Genomic DNA, 24,931 nt, shown 5'->3' with positions numbered 1-24,931 from the left:
AATACTCATTCAGTTACCCTCAGTAAACTCTGAACATTAGACAAAGCACAAGTATATACTTTGAGCATTTAAATTTTCTAAAAACGTTTAAAAACAAGTTATCTCAAAACATAATCCTTTTTAAAAATGCCACATTTTGTGAATTTCTTTCTTAATAGGTCCTATTTAAGTAGCTTTGTAGTTACTAGTATCAAATCTCTGTGTTCTCATGTCCTACTTCATTGTCGTGAGAGCTCCTCGGGTTCGTTATCTGGAGCAGGAGGGTTTCAACTTAGACTGTGTTGCTTTCCTTAATGGTTGAGGACATTCCAAAAGCCATTGTCACCTGGACACACAAAATGTGATATTACTTCTACTTCAGGATAGTGATCTGGAACCAACTAAATCAAATGGTACTTTGCTCTGCTACTACGTTACTGGTAAAACTAAACAAAGAAATTATTTTATTAGTGCTGGAAATTATATAAACAACTACAAAGAAGAACTTTGAGCATAAATATAATTTCATGGGAAGAATGAATTTATAGTTGACTCCAAATTGACATTGTAAAGTTTTCCTTTTCCTTCCAATTTAAAAAGTTTCCTCCTATTTATTTAAATTCAGTAGTTTTAGCTTAGTTCTTATTGTCACTTTATACAAGGATCACACACAATATTAAGCCAGGGCATACAGAATTTTAAAGAAAGTGTCGTATGTATGGCATATGGAGTACTGCACAAAGGATTTCAAAAAATGATAACTAAATTAACTTCATCATTCATTTTATGCTGTAATCACTTTCTCCTATATAGTCACTTATTGTCTCTGCCTTATATCTTGACCATATTTGGCTACAAAGAAGACCTTTCTTTATTAAGAATTAAGCTGCAAAGCATAACTCTATGTTTTATGGAAAAAGACACACGCAGCTTCTGAATTTAAACCCTTAGAAGTTAATCCCAGGAGAAAAGAAACCTGTCTTTTCCTCGGAGAAATATTGTACTTGAAGGTCTTTGCCTATAAGCCTGGGTTTTGTTTTTGTTTTTGTTGTTGTTGTTTTTGTTCGAAATTTTGAGGAAACTTCCAGGATTTAAGCCTATTCCATTTTATTCCAGCCTAAAGATCCCAGAGAACTGACTGGATCCTGGGATCCTTGAGGTGGCCTCAATAATCCCGGATGCTGAGAGGCACTGTCAAGCAGGCCTGGTTTCTCAAGCAGCTGTACAGGCAGAGGGTACCACTGCCCCTAGCCCTGCTTCAGAGGAAACTCTTGATCTGGAGTCCTTAAACCCACTGGTACTATAACTGGGCCTCCCTCTCAGAGTCCCTGAGGCTCCAGAAAAGATATGAGTGCACATATTCATGACTGTGTGTATGTGTTGGTCTAGGACATGGGTTTAAATCTTTGATTAAGGGCTGAGAATTTAGCTCAGTGGTGCTGTGCCTGCCTTGCAAGTGCAAGGTCCTGAGTTCGATCCCTGGTATTGGAAAACAAAACAAAACATCACATTATATATAGGCCAGGGATGTAGCTTAGCAGCACAGTGCCTGCCTGTTAAGTGTGAGGTCCTGAAGTTTGATCCCTGGAACCAAAGAGAAAAAAAAAAGCTTTGATTAGATTGAGATCAAAGAATTAAGAGCAGACAAGTGTGACATCTGCAGTGCATATCCCAATAAGAATCTGCATCCTTAAACCTGGCTTCCAAGAGTAAACTAAAAAGCAAGGAAGAGAGATCCATGGAACATCCAAATCCAGAATGACTCCAGATGCCCCTCCAGATCCCTTCAGTACACCTGCAGGGCAAGGACATAACATAGCGTTAAGCTTTGTGGCTTAACTCTTAATAAAGAAAGGTGTATATTGCACTTTTCTTCTATAACAGACTTCTAAGGGTGCTTCTTAAATGTGTTGACCATGGACTAAGATTTGGACCATGTGTTTGTTTTGAACATGTTTTCTCACCCCATAGTCCAGTTATTTGCTCTTTTTAATGTGAACCTCAGCCTATGAATGCACTTTACATGCTTTTAATTACCTCCCTCTACTTCCATTTTCTTATGTAACTAATGAGAATTAAAACAGTATCTTTCATAGGGTTAATATAAAGACTAGATGGAATGCCATACAGAAAGCCTCTAAAACAGTACCAGTAAAATGGCCAGCACTCGGTGATCTGAGCATTAGCTACAGTTTAAGTGTTTATGAAGTAAATATGGCCTAAATTTGATGCAGCATAACTGATGGTTGTAAGAAGTGCCCATCCTTCGCTGGAGAATCACTGAGAATCAAAAGGCCTAGATCTGTAAGAGGAGAGTGGGTGTAGAACAGTTACCCTCTTCACTTCTGGAAAAGGCCATTCTTTTGGGCCCTCTGGATTAAGGCCTGGGTAGACTGGGAAGTCTGTATACTACTTTTTTTGGCCTTCTTTTATGCTCCTATTTGTCATGATTTTCCCCCTAAAAACAGAAAAGGCCTAATACTTTAGTAAGCATTCACGCTGTGTCAAATACGTTGTCATATATCATTCTTTTTTTCAAAAAAAGCCCACTTTCTAGATGAGGAAATTAACTGGGGCTCAGAGAATTAACAAAAAAAAACTTGAATATTTTCCCTTTGGTATAAAATATTTTGGACTATTGTTAATATTATAGTATTATGCATTAGCCAATTAAGTCCTTTCTTGTCCTTCCATGCATTCTAATCAGTAAGAGATTTTCAGATAGCGAGGAATGGATTTCTGTGCTATTTTACTTTTACACTGTCAAATCCATGCATGCTCCTCATACACCCTCAGGTGTCTTTTCACTGTAGCCCAAAAACATAAATTGAGTGAAATATCAGGTCCTTAGAAAGACAAACTGTTGTACCACTATATCGGAGAGCCCTTTCCAAAGAGAAATACAAATTTTTGTTTTGTTTTGTTTTGTTTTTGTTGTTTTGGTACCGGGGATCAAATTCAGGACCTTATGCTTGCAAGGCAGTTGCAGTGAGCATCTTTATCTTTTTGAAAGATAGTCTGACTGATGACATCAGAGCATTTTGAAATAATTCAAAATAGAGACGAAGCTACAAGAGCAAATGTGTTTCACTGCAGAGGAGAGTGCCTCTTAATCACCTGATCCACTTAGCTCCTTCCCTTCTAGAGTAAGTCACAGTAGAAATTCAGTGAGACTTGTTGGCTCTTTGCCCTTGGTAAGCCTTACCAGTCCCATAGTTTTTGGTAATGTGTGGAGATGATTTGGAGTCTTAGCTTCTCTTAACTGCTGAGCAGCTTTTGCTGCTGAGTATAGAATTCCAGAGACACATGGGTATGAAGCTTATCTACCAATCTGCTGATAATAGCTGCAGATTGAAAGCCAAACTAGATTGTGCACAAATCTGTATAAATCCCAAATTGGAGCTTTAAAATGATAACTTACTGAGTCATGATTTCTGCATCTAGTATGCAATACTCTTTAAATCACATGTTGATGGCTAATCAGCAAAATCCAAAGACGCAAATTAGATGGTACAATATTTACAGAGAAAATATATGTGTAACTTGAAAAGTAACGATCTTCACAGTTACAGTCCCACCCTACCCCCAAGAAAATGATACCAGTTGCAATCTGAACTCCCAACACTGTAGCCTAGAAAACACTGATTATAACAGGAGAAAGTGAGATTTAAATAGATCTTCTGGTTAAAGGAACTGAACCTTTAAGAAATAGATTTGAGAAAGATTCAGAAGAAATAATAATAGGTAAGATGAATTATTCCTGTTCCTCACATAACATTCTAGCTGGGTCTTTCTGTTTTGTTTTTGTTCTTCTTGGAGGGATTTTTGTTTGTTTGTTTTAATTTTTGCAGTGGTGGGGATTCACTGAGCTACAGCGTCAGCCCCAGTTAAATTGTTAAGTACAGTACTTATTTTGGCCAGGAAAAAGAATTCCAGAATGCAGAAACCCTATCTCTCTTGTCCACTGCGTAGTGAATCGTTAGTACCCAACAAAGTGCTTAGCCATAGTAGGTATTCAGCAAATGTTGAATGAATAACTGAGCAAAAATACAGTTATAATCCATTTGTGCACATTTCTCCCACTTGTAAAAGTGCAGGTACTTATATTTTCTCTAAATTTTTCATTCAGTGGATCTGTGTAACAGAGTGCGTCACAGATACCCTCCAGTTTTATGCTGGGAAAACAGAAGAGCTTTCTTTGAATGTAGGCTGCTACATGTTTTCATTCTAATAGCAATATGGCAGGGTTAAGGTCAACTTTGTAGTATAATCTGGTGCCTGTTTTTGATAGATATCATGGAAATAGATACTTATTTTCAAGATGCTCAAACAGATGATTAGGTGAAAGCTCCAGTAAACCTTGAAACAACAAAAAGAAGAGGTTTTCCCACTCCCACCTCCCACTACTGCAACTACAACATTTTATGCAACTCCACCTCCTCCTTGTTTCATCCTTTTGCCAGGTCTAATCTTTGTCTAGGGAACACAGCATGTGACTGGCAGTCTAGCAAGGAGACAGTGCTTGAGAAATCCACCCCCACACAGTGCTCCCAAGCTCCTCCCATGGGAATGGCATGATTTGATCAGCAGCAGGCAGAGCTGAAATGGGAAACAACTGCCTGGCATAAAGTCTTAGTGCCCTCCTGCTGGTGGGGCCCTCAAGAGAGTTGCTTCACTCCCACCCTCTCTCAACTGGCTGGACAGTAGAAGGATGTGTAGGAAAACAAATTCCTGACTGAATGAATAGAGGATTAAATGAATGAGAGATGAGTTCACTCTTCCAGAAGTCCCTGCCATCCCACTTGAATAGAAAGGCTAACTTTGAAGCCACTCTGTTCTCCATGGAACGATTTTGTACATACTCAGCTTTGGAATATGGTTGCCATCTGGTTCCAGTGCTTAGGACTAAGGAAGTATTGGGGAGAGTAGGAGGAGGCTGGAAGTGAAGAAAAAAGACACTTAAAACGAGCTAATGATCTCCTTTGTGTTTGAGCCTAGGTTTCAGAACATCAGTTCTCTACTTTAAGAACAAAACACCAGTGTGTCTAAGACCACACCAGGCGCCGGCACATCAGATAAGGCCTGTGCTGTGTAGTATTCAGCCACTGAGCCTCAAGAAGTTCTAAAAGTGAAATCAAAGGAGCAAACTGAGGAAACTAAAAGGAATAAAAGCCCAGAGTAAAATACAACCAGAAGGGCTCTGCAGAAATGTGTCTTCAGGGTTGCAGTAGTTCAGAAATGAATCTACTAATTAAAGGGTTGGAAAAGACTATAAATCCCAGGAACTTAAGGATCTTTAGAAGAAATGAGACACTTCTCCATACACTCCAAATACATTATGATCCTTTTGTATAATCTCAGGGTGAAACTGACCTGGCTTTTGTGCATTGTTGTGGATTTAACCATCGATTAAGAGGTACAGATTACTGTACTGAAGGCATGGGTGGGTGGTCCTTTAAAAACAAAGAAAGCTGTTAAGCCAAGCCAAGGAGACCACAGAACATCTCTGAAAGGCAATGAATAGCATGTGGAGCTTCCTAGTTTCCCTGATATTATCTGTGTAAATTATTGGTTATGGGCTGAATCATGTTGATAATTTATATACTGTAATGACATGCCAGAGAACAATAATTAAGCTGGGATGTATGCTAGGGAAAAAGAATTACTTCAGTAAAGTTTACTTTTGAAAAAGATTAGCTAATTGGCTAAGTATAACATTTGAAGACAAGTACTGTTACATATTCAATAGTAGTTCTGTGTCTCAAATTTGAGAAATGTATAAGGTATGGAGACAGAAATCCCTTTTCCCATGCAGGAAAAGAATCTCACCAGAGTTGTATCTAAGAGACAATGGCAATCCTAGAAATGCATAAAATCACTTTAGGGAGCACAAAGTGATTGCCCAGCAATGTGCTACACCCAGTGCCTTGGAGTAATCAAACCAGTAAATGTTTGTTGGCTATGTGAACTCTGGCCTTAATTCCTGTCTAGCTCCAGGGTCAAGTCATGCATGAATGTGACTCAACCACGATTAGAGTATTAGGGATGTTTTAAATTATCTCATGAAAAGTTTCCCCTCCTAAGAAACCTGTGTGCCTTTACATTCTATTTTATTTAGTCTCTACAAGATGCCCATGAAGCATAAGCATCTTCATTTTAGGTTGGTAACTGGCCCACAAAGGCTAAGTTCTTTATCCTAAATGTGAAATGATTGATAATCATTATATTGACCCAGCTCGTTGTACTGTTTTTCACATTATTTTTGGATTTCTCAGGAAAAGGACATATTTCAACTCTCTCATTATTATTTTTAATTAGTTTTCAGAAAAGTTGAGGTAAAAACAGAATCTAACAAATATCCCATGGAGATACTTGGTATTCTCTTTCACTTTCAAAAATAAATTAAGACCTTCTCTGCTCTTCTCTGCTGGCTTTTTCTTCAGATAGTCAAAATCCCATGCCAATTTTTAGACAAATAAGGACTCATTCTAATAGCTGGATCACAGGCCCCTCTATTGATGGAACAGCTTTTTAAATTCATGTCTGGACCCTGAATAAGTTACTTTGGATTCTAAACTTCAGTAGTTTGACCTGAAGGTTTTTAAACAGAACTAATGTATAACTGGTAATGAGTTTAGCAATAAATTTATACATAGGTTGTGAAAGGCCAAAGAGAAAACTAGTGTTTTTTATTCTTTTTGGTGACCTGTGCTAAATGCTGCATATTTACTTTGTAAAGGAGGACACCCAGTGGCCACCAAGTGTAAATATTCTAAACAATCCCTAACACTATTAACACAAATATAAATAAACATCAGTTATTAGTGATGATTGATAGCTATCTCTGTAATATCTGATACTAAGAAGGTTAGGGTTCCCTAAGTTAGGCAAGAGGAATCAATTTGGCTTTTAACTCTCACAGATTGTTCATCTTGTTCCCACTTTTGTTTATAAAGTTTGGTTCAGCTTTGGGTTTCAAACATTCTCCTTCTGACCAGAGGACCAAGTGAGCTTTCCTATAGAAGAAATGGAATTAGAGATATGTGGACAATAGGGCATAATGTCAGAAATCATAAGTGAATGAGCATAGACTCAGTGAATACATAAAAAACCAATTGTTTTAGATTCATACTGAAAATAGAACTATGGCTATTCCTTGATGGGAAAAGTTAGGGTAATAAAAGACAGGAAGAAGAACATTAAACAGACTTTCAGGGTTTCCTAGGACTATGACATGTAGACACACCTCAGAGAAAAGGTGCACTCTGAGGTTCCCTCTTACTGTGAACTGCAGTGGATTGCTGATCAAACAAGAATTCAGATAGGACCTATTTATTGTGAAATGTGCTGGGCAGTGTCAGAGATCCAGTTTTATATATTTGTAGCTATAGTTGCAGTTATAGTTATAACAAAGCAAGGCACTAGCCTTCAAGAGGCCTAGGTACTTCTAGAGTTAAGATAGGCACAATCAGAGAAAGAGAGAGAGAGAGAGAATTATGCTATTAAGGGCTAAATATATTTGGTACATATGTAGAAAGTTCACATTTATTCCTTAACATTCAGTTACAAAAAACATTTCCATATTTTTTTAAAAGGAAATTAAACCCAAGGCTTCTGTCACCAAGTTCCCAGAGGCACAGTCAGGTTTCAGAGCTCCCTTCCTTTCCTTAGATTGGTACAAGGTTCATGAAATCTACAGGGGGCTCAGACCCTTAGTCCATGGTAGTATCCATCACTGACATTGCTTGGCTACCTCTCAAAGATGCCACTGAGCCTCAGCTTCACACTGCCAGGCACTTCTACATTCTTTGGGTGTATAGATTCCTCACAGTGTCCTCAGCCTTGAGTGTGGGCCCAAGTCCCAAAGTCCCAGGTGATCGGTTTCTCTCAAAACAGCATCTCTTTATATCCAGTCTTGTCTCCACATGTGTTTCAAGCAATTGCCCCAACAAGAGTTGTATGTAAGAGAGACCATGCATATTATGGTTTTCTTCCCTATGTTATTACCTCATCTACCCCCAGAGAACCAGCCTTCCCCTCCACACTACAGAAAGGGCCCCAACGTACTCCTTTTAGATGATGTAGATTAAGAAAGAAAACTCTGTTTCAGAGTATTTATTTGTTTAATTTTTTTTTTGGTACCGGGGATTGAACTTGGGTCCTTGCACTTGCGCAGCAGGCAGCGAAACCACTGAGCTAAATCCCCGGCCCTTGTTTTAGAGTTTTAATGGGCTCTGAAACCACAGCTCCCTTGAATAAGGGAGCCTATAACTATGTACAAAGACGTGGCCTTTCTTACCCACAGGTGGAGAAAGGGTAAGATAATCTATGAAAGTTTCTAAGTCACTGAGATCAAACCAGAAATTAATGCCTTGATTTATTAACTCACAAACTAGTAGGAACTAGGAAAAGGAAAAAATCAGGGTGGGCTCTAATAATCACAGAAGACTTCACAGAGAATAAAAAAATATGAATAGAGTTCATTGAGGGTACGTAGGACATCACACATACTGAAAGCACAGTAATTTCAGAACATTGGACAATTCAACAGAAGAGAATTAAGAATGAATGTAATAATGCACAGGATGGCAGAAATGACCAATTTCTTAAGCTATCTCAGAAATTTTATTTTGAGGAAGACTGGAAAATCAAATCAAGCTAAATTGGTTAAGTGAGATCAGGAATGTTAGCTATTGCTGTAGAAGACTCTTGTAGCTAAATATATTTTTCTCTATAATATGTAAATAATATTATATAAAAGGATATTAAATAATATAATAAAACATTTTACTCCTTTTTGGCATAATTATGAAACATACCTTCTACTTCACTTATTTACCTGTGCCTCCCAAGGATTTGACTTCTACCTGGCAGCACTTATTTAGAATCATCTTCATCTCACCTATAGCAAGAAAGAAACTTACATCTTTTCTTTAAGGAATTTCTATATCCAGTTCTATCATGGATCACCTTAGGCAGACAAATGAGTTCCTGCCACACTCAAAGTGGGCCACACAAATCAGCTGTATACTTCCATGTAAACCATTCATCCAGTAAAACAGGTTTGCCTTTTATCTTGGTTTTCCTATTGCTTTGGGTTAGAAGGCCTTCGTTCCTCACTAAAATAATATGTCATGGTTCAAGCGCACCAGTTGTTTTTTTGGTTTTTTTTTCACAAAGACCCAAGTATAGAGAACTCTTGAGCATGAATTTGAATACCTGCATCAAAAGCAGTTTCAGAACGCCATAGCAACAGAGGCTGGAGAGAAGTTCCATGCATTAGGAAACTCTATGACTATAATCAGAAATGTTTTTTAAAAAGATACTATGAGATTCTGTTTTCTTATTCACTGAAGTCAGATAACAGTTTTCCCAAAGTCAAAAAATGTGTGCCTTACTTAACTATAATTGACTACCAGTTGATAATATTTTCCAAAGGAATGCTATTCCTGGAAGTTAGACTAGATCTTTGGACTACTGACGTTAAAACTTTATTTTTTCTTAACAACAAGTATTTGGTAATATTGAGACCAAAAAAAGAATAGATTAGTAGAGAGGTGCTAATTTTGGTATAAACACCCCCCCACACACACACACACACGCACACACTCCATGCTGGAAATCAAACCTAAGGCCTCACATATAGTAGGTGAATGCACTATCACCAAGATACACACCCTGTCCTATGTAGTCACTTTTTAAATTTCTAATTTCTTTTCAAGCAAAATAAAAGACCTAGTATATTAACTGTACATTTGAATACATGTGGCCCTTTTTAAGGTCTATCCAAAGCCAAGTTCAAACTACATAACTCTGAATTCAAGTAGATCCTTTTGTTCATTTTTGTAACCCACCCACAGATGTAGCATCTCAGTATTTTTGTTCTCCAGATTTAGTGAACAAAGGGAAAGGTTACAATAGGGCAGCAGCTAAATTTGTAAGGAAAGAGGTTTAGAAGGAAAAAAATGAAACTCCTAAAATGTGTCTCAAAAGGTTTACAATGTAAGGAGATTTAAAGGCATCAACTTCAGATTTCATTGACTTTTCTCCTTAGTCCCAGCAGGTCTTTTCCTTCTCAAGAGGGCATTTTATTTCAACTTTTGAATGAGGGCATAGTTGCCTTTCAGAATGTTGTCTAGAATTATCTATCTATACCTTTGCTCACAGAGTTAAAACTTAGCCTTCCCAAGCTATACTAGAAGAATAAATTTCAATATTTTATTCCATTGGATTAGATGCTCAAAGTATAGAAATTCGTATTCTAAAAGCATATTGTAACAGTTATGTTTAGGGGCCATCTTGACTGGATTAAGGAATGCTTAGAAATGTCTAACAACATTATTTTGGGAGTGTCTCTGAAGGTGTTTCCAGAGGAGGTGAGCATGTGAGTCTGAGTGAACTGGATAAAAGCCCCGTATGGGTAGGCCCATCTAGTAAGCTGAGGGCCCATGGAAAACAAGTACAGAAGATAAATTAGTGCCTTTACCTGAGAACCAGGAGACAGTCATCTCCTACCTTGGAGATCAGAACTCCCGGCTTGTTGGCATTTGGACTCCAAGATTCTTACCAGCAGCATCTTTCTTGGCTACTCAGGCTCTCAACCTCAAAATGAGAATTGTACCATTGGCTTCCCTGGTTCTGAGGCCTTTGGACTTGGACTGAGCCATCCCACTGTCCCCAGTATGCAGATGATCTATCACAGAACTTTTCATCACCATAATTGTGTGAGCTAATTCTCCTAGTAAATCTCCTCTCTTAAATTTATATACATAACCTATTGAGTCTGTCTCTGACTAACACAGATTTGGATACCAGAAATAATTCTATGGGAAGAGCATATTAAAGATGAGTTTCCTTAATTGGTTTTTAGATTTCTAGAACTGGATCTCTAATATGATCAGATCAAAATATACTAAGGATTCTACTTCTAGTAGTATAGAGAGCAATAGTCCATGATGTGAACTGTTTTTACAGATGTACAAGATAAATGCAAGATTTACCACACTTCAGAGACAGTGAATGTAGTGACTCTGTGCAATGTAGTGACTTTCAAATACTTGAGGAAAACCAAGAAATACAATCCTGAGCAGAAATTACTTTGTCATTGAACAAAATGATAAAAGAAAAAAAATGAGCTCAGGGATAAGATCTCTTGGCTCCAGCTTGATAGAAATGACCTACGAGTTTCTAAGAATATCTTGAGTCTGAATTTTCTCTCCTGTAGCCACAAGGCTGAAATTGCCCAAAACTAATCATGAGCCCTTGTCCCGAGCTTGACTAAATTACAAGAAATGTTGAACTCTCAGCCTTGCAGGTTATCTGTTGTTGAAGTGAGAACTTTGGTTAAGAACAGAATCCTGTAAGTTAGTATGGGAATGTGTGAGAAGATCCTGATGAGGCCAGGGATATTTAACTCCTAAAATTCTGATAAAACTGCCAGTGGAAATAGTTCCTCCACCCTGCCCCAAAGTGGTCTCCCCTCCCTTCCTCCCTGCAGCAGTTATGTCCTCACCCCTTGCCCACCGCAGTGGCATCCCCACTTTGCCCTTTCTACGCTGTCTGAGGGGACTCACTCTGCATTCATAGTCTGAAGAAAAGAAATGGCCTCCCCTGAGGCAGTTGCCAAGCAAGACAATACTGAGTCCCCCTCAGGACCTGTCCTTGCTGAGTTTTAGACCTATGATTTAACTCAAGTCCCTGCAGGGCCCTCAAGGTGAGGTACAAAGTGTGACCCATAAGGAAGTACACTATATCCCAAAAGAAGTACTTGAGTTTTCTAATTTAGATAATCAGAAATCTGGGGAACGCGTAGTATGGAAGATGATATGAAGGGTTTAGGATAGCAGTGGAAAGAACATAAAGTTGGATCACACCGAATTCATTTTTTGTTTCATAATTGAGGTTTTTTGTTGTTTTTTTTTTTGGTACCAGGGATTGAACTCAGGACCGTGCCCTTGCAAGGCTCATAATTGAGATTTTATTGGTTATGTTGAATAGCACCATACAAACATTTACATTTGTAAACAATTCTTAATATGCATACCAAAAATCTAAAAAGCTTTATTTATGATTTTTTTATTAAGTAGTCATCCCAGGAATTTCCAAGCTTCAACTTTAGTGGCATATTTTCCTTAAGAGGATACCAAATACCAGTATCTTCAAATGCTAACCAACTGTTACTTAAGTCCCACCAATTCCCAGTGTTTTGTTTTGTTCTGTTTTGTTTTGGAGATAGTGTCTTTCTCTGTCCTCAAACTTGGAATGCTCCTGCCTCAGCTTCCCACCAATTCACAACTGTATTATCATATAGATTACATACTCAAATTTTCAACCTTTCACAACACATAAACAAAATTATTAGAAAATGGACTTCTGTGACCAAAGATATTACAGAGTACACATAATTCTGATAAAGCAATAATTAAACAGTCGTTTTGTTTAGGAAACAATTCTAAAAAACATGGGACTGGAAGTATTTTTAAATGTTGAAGATATATTAAATGCATGACTCTGGCTCCAAATTGCCATTTAGTTTGCTTTGTATTGCAGGATATAAAATTAATCCCCGCCTGTAGAATGTTAAGCTACATCCAACACATTTAAAGCATCCCATAATTCCAATATCCCATTATTTTCTGGTTGTATAAAACCAAGCAATAACCAATGAATGATTTCACCTCTTCTAAAAAATCATTCACACTTTTAAAATGTGATGAAGTGGGATTCCTTGCTTCTTAAAAATGTACCTTGAGCTGTTTGAAAACTTTCCTACTTCATCATAAGCTGTACCTCTGTCTTAAATTTTTCCACTTTCTGCAGATAAATCTTCTATAGTTTCTTGGTTACCCACTTTGGCCAGTTTTCCCTTTGCTCCCTCTTCCTTTTCATCTGCACTTTTTTGTCTGAAGATTTATTCTTTCCCACTGACTTTTTGGCTTTGTTTCCACTTTTACAACAACAGGTTTCGTTGACAACCTCACCAGTCTCCTCTTGGGTCCTTCCTTCACCTCTCTTCAGTGAAGATGACATTCCCCTTGGGCATCTTGGGAGCTTGAACGATATGTGCTGGGTGCCTGCTGGTCACAGCACACAGGAAGCCTTTGTAAGACCAGGCTCTCTAGCTATTAAGAGATGGGCCTACTAAGCAGAAGATCTGCAATTAATATTACAGCTTGGGGAATTAAGAAAGGCACTACCAATTTGAGTTTGGTTTGGTTTGGTTTTGGCAGAAACAAAGATCAAAAGAGAGCCAATGTGGGCCGGGGATTTAGCTCAGTGGTTTTGCCGCCTGCTATGCAGGCGCAAAGACCCAAGTTCGATCCCCGGTACCAAAACAAAAGAGAGCCAATATGAGTGAGTTAAAGATGCCCAGTCTTCTTTGGCTTATTATAAAAGAGATAATTCAAAGGCTTTGGAGGCTGGAATGTTAGAGTGAATTTGCTACATAAAATCTACTCCTCCACCTTGGGACAGTCTAGAAGATATGACTTTCACCAGTATTTTGCAAAAAAAATTGGTGAGGGAATAACTAGTATCCCTGGAGTGCTCTGTGACTGATCTTCTCAATAGGCCAGTGCTTACAGTGAGAATCAGTGTCACTCAAATGGAAAACTTAGAAGCAATGAGAATAATTAGTTCCTGAGGTGGCAGGGGCCAAGTGGCAGCATTTAACCCTTAAAGGCAAGGTAGACATAATTACTATAATGGCCAGCAGAGGCAAAGCAATAATCATAATAGTGTGACTTGAATGGTATTGGCTATTTATGCTTGGTGTTCCTAGAAGTGGAATAGATGAGAACCCTATCAAATTCTTATTTGATCTGCATAAAAGAAAATCTTCAGTTCAAGTGCACAAAAGTCAAACTCAAATCATAAAAATATAAGTCCCTCAATCAGTTCCCAGACTTGAGTCAGTTTATACACCAAGAACCCTTTGAATGAAGGAGAGGCTGAGTCCCCTTGAGGAAGGACCCAAGTACACTACCTAAAATTCATGCTGTTAATCTTTCCCCCAACCATCCTCAAAGGGACCCACCAGAGTAACTTTATTGTGGAAATGTAAATAATCAAATCTTTCAGAGACTACTGGTCATTGTCTGTGAACTAACATTGATTCCAAGAGACTTGAAACATCTCTTTGGCCCTCTAGGTAGAATAGAAGTTAATGGGGATCAGGTAATTAATGGAGTTTTAGGTCATTCTGCAAAACAGTGGCTCCAGTCAGTCCCCAAATCCATCCTTTGATCATTTCCCCAATTCTAGAATTTATAATTAGAATAGGCGTACTTAGCAGTTGGCAAAATGCCCACATTGGTTCCCTTACCTGTGGAAGGAGGGCTATTATGGTTGAAAAGGCCAAATAAAAGCCATTGGAGCTGCTTTTAACTAGGAAAATAATTAATAAAAAACAGTAGCACATTGCTGGAGGGATTGCACAGATTAGTGCTGTTAAGGACTGATGGTGTGGTGATTCGCCTCACATCTCCATTCAACTCTTGTGCTAGAGAGAAGAAAGATGGAATGTGTAGAATAACAGTGGATTATGATAAATTTAAGCAAGTGGTGACTCCAGGTGCAGCTACTATAAGAGATATAATTTCATTGCTTGAGCAAATTAATGTACCTTGTGGTACTTGGTCTGTGGCCACTGATCTGACAAATGTCTTTTCTCCATGCTTGATCATAAGGCCCACCAGAAGCACTTTGCTTTCACCTGGCAAGGTCACCAATATGCCTTCACTGCCCTCTTAACAGGTATATCAGCTCTCTGGCCCAGTGTTATAAGGTAGTTCTCAAAGACTCTGATCACCTTTTCTTTCCACAAGATAGTACACTGGTCCATTACATTAATGACATTGTGTTTATTGGACCTAGTGCACGTGAAGTAGCAACTATTTGGACTTGTTAGTTAAACATTTGCATGTCAGAAGATAGGAAATAAATCTAACTAAAATCCAGAAGCCTTTTACCTCATTGAATTTCACTGAGGTCTTATGTCATGGGACTTGTCAAGATATGCCTTCCACAGTGAAGAATAAATTATTGCATCTGGTACCTCCTACAACCAAGAAAGAAGCACAATATCTAATATGCCTATTTGGATTCTGCCTAGTGAGCAGAGCCTGGAGGCACAAGTGAGTAAATTACATGAAGTTACCTAGGCCAATGGTTCCTACTCCTGCTATGCTTCCTCTTCTTTTCCAGCCTGTAACTATGGCCTCATGGAGAGTGCCCTGGGATCAGTTGGAAGAGGAAGAACAGACTAGCACCTAGATGGGTACACACAATAATCACGCATCAACTGAGAGTGGATAGCTGTAACACTACAGCCCATTTCTAGAATATCACTGAAGAACAGTAATGAAGAGAAATCTTCTCAATGGGCAGTACATCACACAGTACACCTAATTGTGCATTTTGCTTGTAGAAATGGCTACATGTTTGATTATATACCCAAAAACTTGGCTAGGTAGTCAGAAACTTGGAAAGAAGATGATTAGAAAATCAAGGAAATTTGGGGAAGAGGTATTGGATAGGCCTATCTAAGTATCCAAAGGATGTCAAGATACTTGTATACCATGTGCGTGCTTATGAAAGGATGGCCACATAAGAAGAGGATTTTAATAATCAGGTGGGTAGTATGACTCGTTATGTGGATACCAGGCAGCCTCCTTCCCTAGCCACTCCTGTTGTCACCAATGGGCTCCTAAACAAAGTGGCCATAGTGAAAAAACTGGAGTTATACATGGGCTTGAGAATGTGGACTGGCTACAGCCATTTCTGAGGGCCCAGTTTACCATCAGTAGAAACCAATGCTGAGCATATGACATGGCACCATTCCTTAGGGTCATCATACAGCATCCTGGTGGCAGGTTGAGTACATTAGTCCATTTCTGTCATGGAAGAGGTAATGTTTTGTCATTACTGGAATAGCCCCTAGATTTGGATATGAATTTGCCTTCCTTTCATGCAGTACTTTGGCCAAACTACCATTCTCATTTTTATAGAATGCCTCATCCACAGCATAGTATTCCACACCGCATTGCATCTGACTAAGGAATTCATTTCACAGCCAAAGTATGGCAGTGGCCTCATGCTCATGGAATTCACTGGCTTTACCATGTTCATCATAATACTGAAACAGCCAGTGTGACAGAATGGTGGAATGGCCTTTTGAAGTTGCAGTTACAGTGCCAGCTAGATCGTAGTATGTTACAGAGCTGGAGCAAAGTTCTCCAGAAAGTTGTAAATTTTCTGAGTCAGCATCTAGTACATGATGTTGTTTCTCCTATGACCAAGATTCATGGATCCAGGAATCCAGGAATGGAAATGAAATGGAGTGGTACCACTCTCTATTACACCTATTAATTCACTGCAAAATTTTTCTTCCTGTTCCCTCAGTTTTTCCTCTGTTGGCCTAGAAATCTTAGTTCCACATGGAAGAATGTTTCCACCAGGAAACACAATGATTCCATTGAACTAAAAGTTAAGACGGTCACTTGGCCACTTCGGGCTTCCCACACCTCTAACTCAATAGGTTAAGAAGAGAATTACTGTGTTGAGTGGGTTGATTGATCTATACAATCAAGCAGAAGTTAGACTACTACTGCATAACATAGGTAAATTTCACTGCATAGTACTCAAATCATAGATTATCAGGAGATGAGGAAACATTACCCCTGGAATTTACTTCCTTTTCTGGGGAAGGAATTAGGGTGTTTTCAGTTGTACCTCCTATGTATCATGTTAAACAAAACTGTTGTTTTGTTAACATCTTTCTTTGGAAGTTAAGTACCATTCAAGGAAATTGTATGAGTACCAAGTTCACAAGGGATGAATTAGGATAGTTAATTTTAGGTGTCAACTTGTCTGAATTAATGAATTATACCACAACATCAAAAAAGTTTAAAACATCTTTCCTAAATATTCTACAGATTTGTGTTAACTGTGAAAGGGAATCAACTCTGATGAAAACTGAATTCAAACTAAATTAGTATTTACCTTCAACACTTATAAACTACATGGCTCTTTCAGTCCTCTAATTTTCAGCTGCCATTAGTACTGTATTAAGTACATTTCTCTTCCTTTCAGTCTCATTGTTGCTGTTAATTATTCTCTCCTAAAAAGTACCATTTTTCCCTTCGTGGAAGATTGTTTATCTTGTCGTATAAAATAATATCAACTATCAGTTCTATAGACCTGTCAGGTCATATATTCCTCAGTTTCAGAGCTCTGATTATTGAAAATAGTTAAGAACAGCTTAAAGGGAAGTTCTTGAATCTCAGTCTATGAGTTGTATTTGAGGAGAACACAGACCCCTTTGAAAAAGGCACCAACATTATCTCTATGAAAATACAAATGTGTCCATTCATGAAAACTGAAGATACCCCCTTTTACAGGCCACAGATAAAATCAAAGATTTTTTTTTTTGGTACCGGGGACCAAACTCAGGACCTTGCACTTGCAAAGTCAGGTGCAGTGCCACTGAGCTAAATCCCCAGACCCCAAATTAAAGATTTTTTTAAATGCTAACAGTTTTCTCTAAAAATGTTCCCTGAGTGAATGAAAATTCAAATTGTGCTAAAGACATACCCAACTACAGTATTAACATTAGTAGAATGTTGTAAACAATCTAAACAAGTTAATAATTTTAGTTATCTTTGTGCAGCTAAAAAAATAAGCACAGACTACAAAGCACATTCAACAATCCTCGATTTATTTTTTTTTTTTTGGTACTGGGGATCAAACTCAGGACCTTGTGCTTGCGAGGCAGGTGGCAGAACCACTGAGCTAAATCCCAGGGCCCTCAATTTTAATAGGTAGTGTGTTTCTGAAAATATATTTGAAGGCCAAATTTCTGAAATTTGAGCAATTGATTTCTGGTTTATGAGGAGAATCCTGTTATCAGTGGTTAAGAAATGTGCTGATCGCCACCTGCCTGGAAAGCACAAGGACCCAAGTTCAATCCCCAGTACCAAAAAAAAAAAGAAAGAAAGAAAGGAAGGAAGGAAGGAAGGAAAGAAAGAAAGAAAGAAAGAAAGAAAGAAAGAAAGAAAGAAAGAAAGAAAGAAAGAAAGAAAGAAAGAAAGAAAAAGAGAAATGTGCTGAAATCCTTGATTGTTCTTGCACACTGGGTTTAGGCACTCAGCAAGATAGAGGAGAGCCCTCATTGGGAGATAGCCCAGAGCATCCCCTTTACATCTAAGAGTAGGGGAGTAAAGCTGTACAACTTTTTCTCCTGCAGGCTGCTGACCCCTCTGTGGTCCCCCTACAGTGGTAATGACAGCTGGGATATGCTAGGTGTTTAGGGCCAGGTTAGCAGAAAAAGGTTTTGCTCTACTTGCTGCCTTCCACTTGCATAGATGATTTCCCCAGGGCTGCCATCTACCCTCCAAGAAAGTAAAGATGCTAGTGATACAGAGAGAGGAGAGGGAAGTACAGGGCCATTTGTTCTAGATGGTAGAAATTGTGAACAAGAAACTTCTACACACCCTCTAGTGCAGGGGCTCAGCAAAGCCCCCTTGGCATATAGGTGAAGTATGTGTATATAACTGAGGTCACGGCCCTGGCAGGAGATTTAGGAGTTAGGGGGCTGAGTTGCCAAAATGGATACCTGCTTTCTGCTTTCTCCAGAGTCTCCTAACTCTTTCCTATTATGACCACCTTGGCAAGCAGCAGTAATATGTAGTAGTTTAAGATCACCTTTAAGTTCCTGATATACGAAGGATAAATCTCAGTATATAAATGATATCAAGACACAATATTGGAATTAATATGATAAGTAAGGCTGGGCTGTGGAGACCTGGCCACCCTTAGCCCTATTTTATGTGCTGACCCACTTACCTCATCTGAGCCTGGTGCCCCAGATTGAAAGCCCAAGCGCTTTTGGCCCTGCCATTTGACTTGGACCTATTGCCTTGACCGAAATTCATATTGGTTTTAATTTGAGAGCTGATATTTCCACCCAAGTCACAGAGCCCCCCCCCACAGGTGTTGCACTAGTCTCATTTTATATCCTTTCACTCTCCTGCCTGAGAAAGGACTGGATTTCACACCTAATTAAGAGAGATTATAATGTCTGCTCTTTCTTGTTCATTTTCTTTTATGCACAGGCAGCTTTTTATTCTCATGCTAAGTCCTATACCTGGACTCCCAGAGCTTAAGAGACCTACAAAACAGAGAGGCAGAACTTCTGCCACCATTTCACCAGTCAGCTTCTCTCTTCTGGACTCATCCCTGATTCAGCCCCTCTATTTACAGCCTACCACAGAACACAGTCACACAGAATATATAGCCACATGCAACAGTACTGTTCCTTGCATATTTCAAGTTGAATTCCAGCACAGGCTGACTTTGTGTTTTCACTTTTGTGGAAAGGGTATAGGTTATTATGTTAAAACACATAGAGAATTATTTTTATCACTTTTTTAAAAATTTTGCCATCAGTTCTGTGTTCACACAACTGTGCATTTTTTTTAGTGTGGGAGGCATCCTCAAATACACAAAATTTGTGTAGAGTTGTGTGGTTCTGTAGAATTGAGAGGGTTGGGGTTTTGAGGGGAGAGAGGCTAGTTGATGTGTGTGGGGTTTTTTTTTTGAATAGCCCAAATGCCTATTCAGTGCCAATCTAAGAAAGAATGGATTTAGCATTTTCACACCATTCCTTCCTATACAGTCCTTGAATAACCATCTAATCAAGATTTGTTTTCAATAGGGAACAAATCTTCTACAGTAGAGTATTTCAGATTTATTCCATTGGAATCTATACATTAATGCCCATTGGATGAAAAGGACATGTTCACAAAAGCCTGGACTTTGCCTTGCTGTGGCAGAAACTTTTTCCCACTGTATTAGTGTTAAAAATAAAAGAAAGCCTGGGAAAGGAATTGCCTCAGCATTGTGTGCTGCAAGAACGAGGCATGCTTGAATGGAGAGGCAGAGTCCCCCATCACATCTGTACCCATATAAGCAGAAAAACGGTTCAGCTTTTCATGGCTGTTCACCTCAGTGTGGGGCCAGTATACTTACGGAGATATTTAGGAATTATGTCTGTAAAAATCCAACTATGTTTATCAGGTGAGGTTGTATATGTGGGTAGGTTTATGTTTGTCTTTGTGGTTATTAATGAAGTTGCTAACCTAACTCAGACTATTTTACAAATAATCTAATTGTTTAGATGGAATGATTGTGAAATTCAATTTGGTCAAACAAGCAGTTCAAGTTTTTTTCATGCAATTGTGTATGATTTGTATTTGTGTTCATGTGTGTATTTGAGTGTGTGTGTGGTATGACACCTTTTGATGTTGGCCATTTTTCATCTCCAAAGCAATCTCTATCATAACTTTCAATGCCTTTTTTTCTGCTGAGACTAAGGATCTTTGAGCATTCCAAGTTTCATTCCTTAGGGATCCACTGTGTGCAGAGAAAAGAGCATCAGGAAGCATGGGCTCTCATCCCAACCTTGCCATTTGCTAGATGTATAAAACTTCAGGCAACTGACTGAAATGCTTTGAGAGGCCCAACTTCCTCTTATGTCAAATAGGAATCATAATATCTGTCCTGAAAACATATAGAATTGTAGTTAAAAGTAAATGAAATGTTACATGTGAGAGAATTTTGAACACTGTGAAATACTACATAGATATTATTATGATAACGGTGATAGAGATGCTTCCTAGAATTATCTGAGAGAAGACAGTTCTGTCATATATGACATCTCTAGAGTTATCATCGTGACTGGTGTTATGATCAAATGTGTGTTTCATCTGAGTAGAAAAAATTTATTAAAATTAATAAGCCCATCCTATTCAGAGATGATGATTGTACTGCCTGCCATCTGTTTACAACCAGTTTCACTACCTGTTGTTTTACTTAAAGGAAAGAGAGACCTTAGTGACAGCACAAGTGTATTTAGAAAACTACATTTTTGTACCTGGATGAGTTGTTTTATTTCTTGCGTTGTTCCCGCTTTAAAAATTAGATGTTAAAGCCTCAACCCCTAGAAACATGAAAACCATGCTAAGTCCTGGGTGGGTGTAGAAGTAAGTGGAGAGAGTACTAGGAAAACCTTTAACACAGCTTTACAGCCAACCAATGGCCACCTTCAGGGCTAGAGTATGGAATACAGTGTAGCAGTTGAAAGAGTGAACCCTAGTACTTGTCTGCCTAGGTTCAAATGCCAGCTTTTCCACCAATTACTTATGTACCCTTGAGCATGTTCTTAATTTCCCTAGCCTCAGTTTCCTCATCTATAAAATGGGGTAACAATAGTAACAATGTGATTGCTATGAAGATTAAATGAAATACAGAAAATGGTATGACAGTGCTTGATACCAGGTAACCTTTAAAAAACCAGTTTGCTCTTGTTTTTATTGTCATGGTGTACATGCATGTGGAACTCAGCAAGAACTTAGAATTTTATCTGTTGACTGAATTCCAAACAGCCCTTCTTGGGTTATTGGTGCCTTCCTCTGGGGCCGTATTTTGTATTAGCACAATTAGAGGGAAAATCACTGTGATTCTTGATCTGGCAAAGAAAATTTGTTTTGCGAAAGTGAAAAAGATGGAAGCTGTAGCCTAGAACAGCATTTCAGCTATGTAATAGACCCCATGGAGGTGGGAAGAAGGGATTCTCCTACATAAATTAATGTAAATTGCCTCACTGAATATGAACACAAGCTTGCAGGCATTTATTAAGTTAAGTTCACACAACATAAGGATGAATACATGAAGCAAGGTAGAAAAGCTACTGCAGTCTGGACTTGCCTGAGCAGCTAGATCCTTTATACTGAGGCAGAAAAGAAAGAAACAGAGAGAGTAGGCATCCTCCTTTCTGTAGACTGTGACCTAGAGATTGCTTCTCACTAGAAGGATCAGGGTCACAGATCAACCTTCAGTACTTGGACACCCTTGTTTTGAAAGCCCACTTACTTGGCTTCTTCCAGACTGATTGTTCAGTCGTGAAGGCAAGAACAGAAATTTGATTATAGAATGATATGGAGAGAGATTCTTGAGAGCCATCAAATAGATGAAGAGAAATAGGAAAGCCCTAAGATAGTACTGTGCCCTCCTGTTTTCTTTCTCAATCTGGATCCAAGCGCTACTAAAATCATCCCTTAGCTGCACAGCCTAATGTACAGGAGTAGCAATGAGTCAGGGTAGCAGTGGGTCAGGCTACCACATAGCTGACTGTTACCTTCCTCCTAGGAGCTGTTTCACAGTCACCCACAGTAGGTGCATAGAGCACCCTATTACCTAGGGTAAACGTGTGTCCTACTCATGGTTTCCTCCTGCTCTCCTGACCTAATTAGCAGTGCACCCTTCACTCTTACAGTACCCAGTTTGAATGATACATGTGATCATCTCATGTACAGTAGTCTCCCAGCTCTGGCCTTCTAAACATTTCTCCTTCATTAAACCTCAGAACATCACTTGTATCACACATAACTGTCCTAAAGTAGTGCTCAAACAGGTTGTCAGAGATGATACAGAAAGCAGCCAGCGAATGCCCCTTTAGCTAGCAGACTGCATTCTGCAGTCCATCATCTGGAAGATGTGGTGGCAACAGTTTGGTAGACATCTCGGTCTGGATTGAATTTTCCAAGAATTTCTGTGTACATGGTGTGAGTTATGGTAATATGCCATATAAGCTAATAGAAAGGGAATTTATTTCTTAACTATGAATATTGTTGCTGTCTTTGAATAAATAAGAACTTTCATAAATTGGGTTAAATGTAAACTTTCCCAAAGAACTTGGGCCAAGACTTGTTTAAAGTGAAAGTAGCGTTCCCTGAGAACAAGTCCTTCCATTGCCTTTCAGTTCTGCTTTGTTGAAATTGTAGGAATAGCAGGCAAATGACCCATGTGATTATTACTTTCAACTGACAACTTCAGCTGAAGCGCTGGGGCATTAATATGGATTCCATATCCAAAAAAGGTGGAATGAAGCCTGGATGTGAAGCCTTGTGCCTCTCCCCACCTGCGTCTGCAAAGAGGGTGCTTCTAGCATTACTGCTTTGAGAGCTCCGTGTTAGGAATGCAGTCAACTAGATCTGACCCGTGCCCTGTTTTTTGTCTGCCTCGCTGTATTGCAGGTGACATCAGTTGCAAGGGGATGACCGAGCGCATTCACAGCATCAACCTTCACAACTTCAGCAATTCCGTGCTCGAGACCCTCAACGAGCAGCGCAACCGTGGCCACTTCTGTGACGTGACGGTGCGCATCCACGGGAGCATGCTGCGCGCACACCGCTGCGTGCTGGCAGCGGGCAGTCCCTTCTTCCAGGACAAGCTGCTGCTGGGCTACAGCGACATCGAGATCCCGTCAGTGGTGTCAGTGCAGTCGGTGCAAAAGCTCATTGACTTCATGTACAGCGGCGTGCTGCGCGTATCGCAGTCGGAAGCTCTGCAGATCCTCACAGCTGCTAGCATCCTGCAGATCAAAACCGTCATAGATGAGTGCACGCGCATAGTGTCGCAGAACGTGGGCGATGTGTTCCCAGGCATCCAGGACTCTGGTCAGGACACGCCGCGGGGCACTCCTGAGTCAGGCACATCGGGCCAGAGCAGTGACACGGAATCGGGCTACTTGCAGAGCCACCCGCAACACAGTGTGGACAGAATCTACTCAGCGCTCTACGCTTGCTCCATGCAGAATGGCAGCGGTGAGCGCTCCTTCTACAGCGGTGCGGTGGTCAGCCACCATGAGACTGCGCTCAGCCTGCCCCGCGACCACCACATGGAAGACCCCAACTGGATCACCCGCATCCACGAGCGCTCACAGATGGAGCGTTACATGTCCACCACCCCTGAGACCACACACTGCCGCAAGCAGCCCAGGCCCGTGCGCATCCAGACCCTGATGGGAAACATCCACATCAAGCAGGAGATGGAGGACGATTATGACTACTATGGGCAGCAAAGGGTGCAGATCCTGGAGCGCAACGAATCCGAGGAGTGCACAGAAGACACTGACCAGGCCGAAGGCACCGAAAGTGAGCCCAAAGGCGAAAGCTTTGATTCAGGTGTCAGCTCTTCCATAGGCACCGAGCCCGACTCAGTGGAACAGCAGTTTGGGACTGGGGCAACACGAGATGGCCAGTCAGATCCCACACAACCTGAGCAGGCTGCTGAAGCCCCCACTGAGGGCAGTGCACAGCCAAACCAACTAGAAACAGGTGCCTCCTCTCCAGAGAGAAGCAATGAGGTGGAAATGGACAGCACAGTCATCACGGTCAGCAACAGCTCAGATAAGAGCATTCTGCAACAGCCTTCGGTCAACACATCTATTGGGCAGCCATTGCCAAGCACCCAGCTCTATTTACGCCAGACAGAAACCCTCACCAGCAACCTGAGGATGCCTCTGACCTTGACCAGCAACACACAGGTCATTGGCACAGCTGGCAACACTTACCTGCCAGCCCTCTTCACTACCCAGCCTGCAGGCAGTGGCCCCAAGCCTTTCCTCTTCAGTCTGCCACAGCCCCTGGCAGGCCAGCAAACCCAGTTTGTGACGGTATCCCAGCCCGGCCTGTCGACCTTTACTGCACAGCTGCCAGCGCCACAGCCCCTGGCCTCATCTGCAGGCCACAGCACAGCCAGTGGGCAAGGTGAAAAAAAGCCTTACGAGTGCACTCTTTGCAACAAGACGTTCACCGCCAAACAGAACTACGTCAAGCACATGTTTGTACACACAGGTGAGTGTAGGCTCCCAGAGAGGCCTGGCACCAGGGGCTGAAGGGCTCTGGGGGAAGGAAAGGGCAGGACTGCAGGTAGAAGGGAAGGTTTGAAGTTACCTTTCAGATTTAAAAGAAACCTCACCCCAAAGCCTCTTGTTGAAATCCCAGCTGTGCCTGAGTCATAGGAATGGAGTACTATGCCATTGAAAGATGAAACCGCAGAAGCCCTTTATGGAAAGGGATGTCCTAGGGATGTGCAGCCTGCAGAAGAAAAG

General features: G+C 40.2%; 1 protein-coding gene across 50 annotated transcripts in view; it reads left to right on the top strand.

Moving 5' to 3' along the window:
- Positions 1-24,931, top strand: part of Zbtb20 (zinc finger and BTB domain containing 20) — an 865,938-nt gene that overhangs the window by 830,074 nt on the left and 10,933 nt on the right. For all 50 annotated transcript variants that reach the window (XM_021263367.2, XM_087208762.1, XM_087208829.1 and 47 more), the window contains one exon: positions 23,073-24,674. In XM_021263367.2, coding sequence (XP_021119026.1) covers positions 23,073-24,674 — 1,602 coding nt within the window. The remainder of the gene's footprint in view (positions 1-23,072; positions 24,675-24,931) is intronic.

This window comes from Heterocephalus glaber, unplaced genomic scaffold (assembly GCF_053883595.1).
Source record: "Heterocephalus glaber isolate CG9 unplaced genomic scaffold, H.glaber_assembly_v1.0 deba00000122, whole genome shotgun sequence".
Lineage (NCBI taxonomy): Eukaryota > Metazoa > Chordata > Mammalia > Rodentia > Bathyergidae > Heterocephalus > Heterocephalus glaber.
Note: the sequence above shows the minus strand (reverse complement) of the source record. Positions and strands in the feature narration are given on the sequence as shown.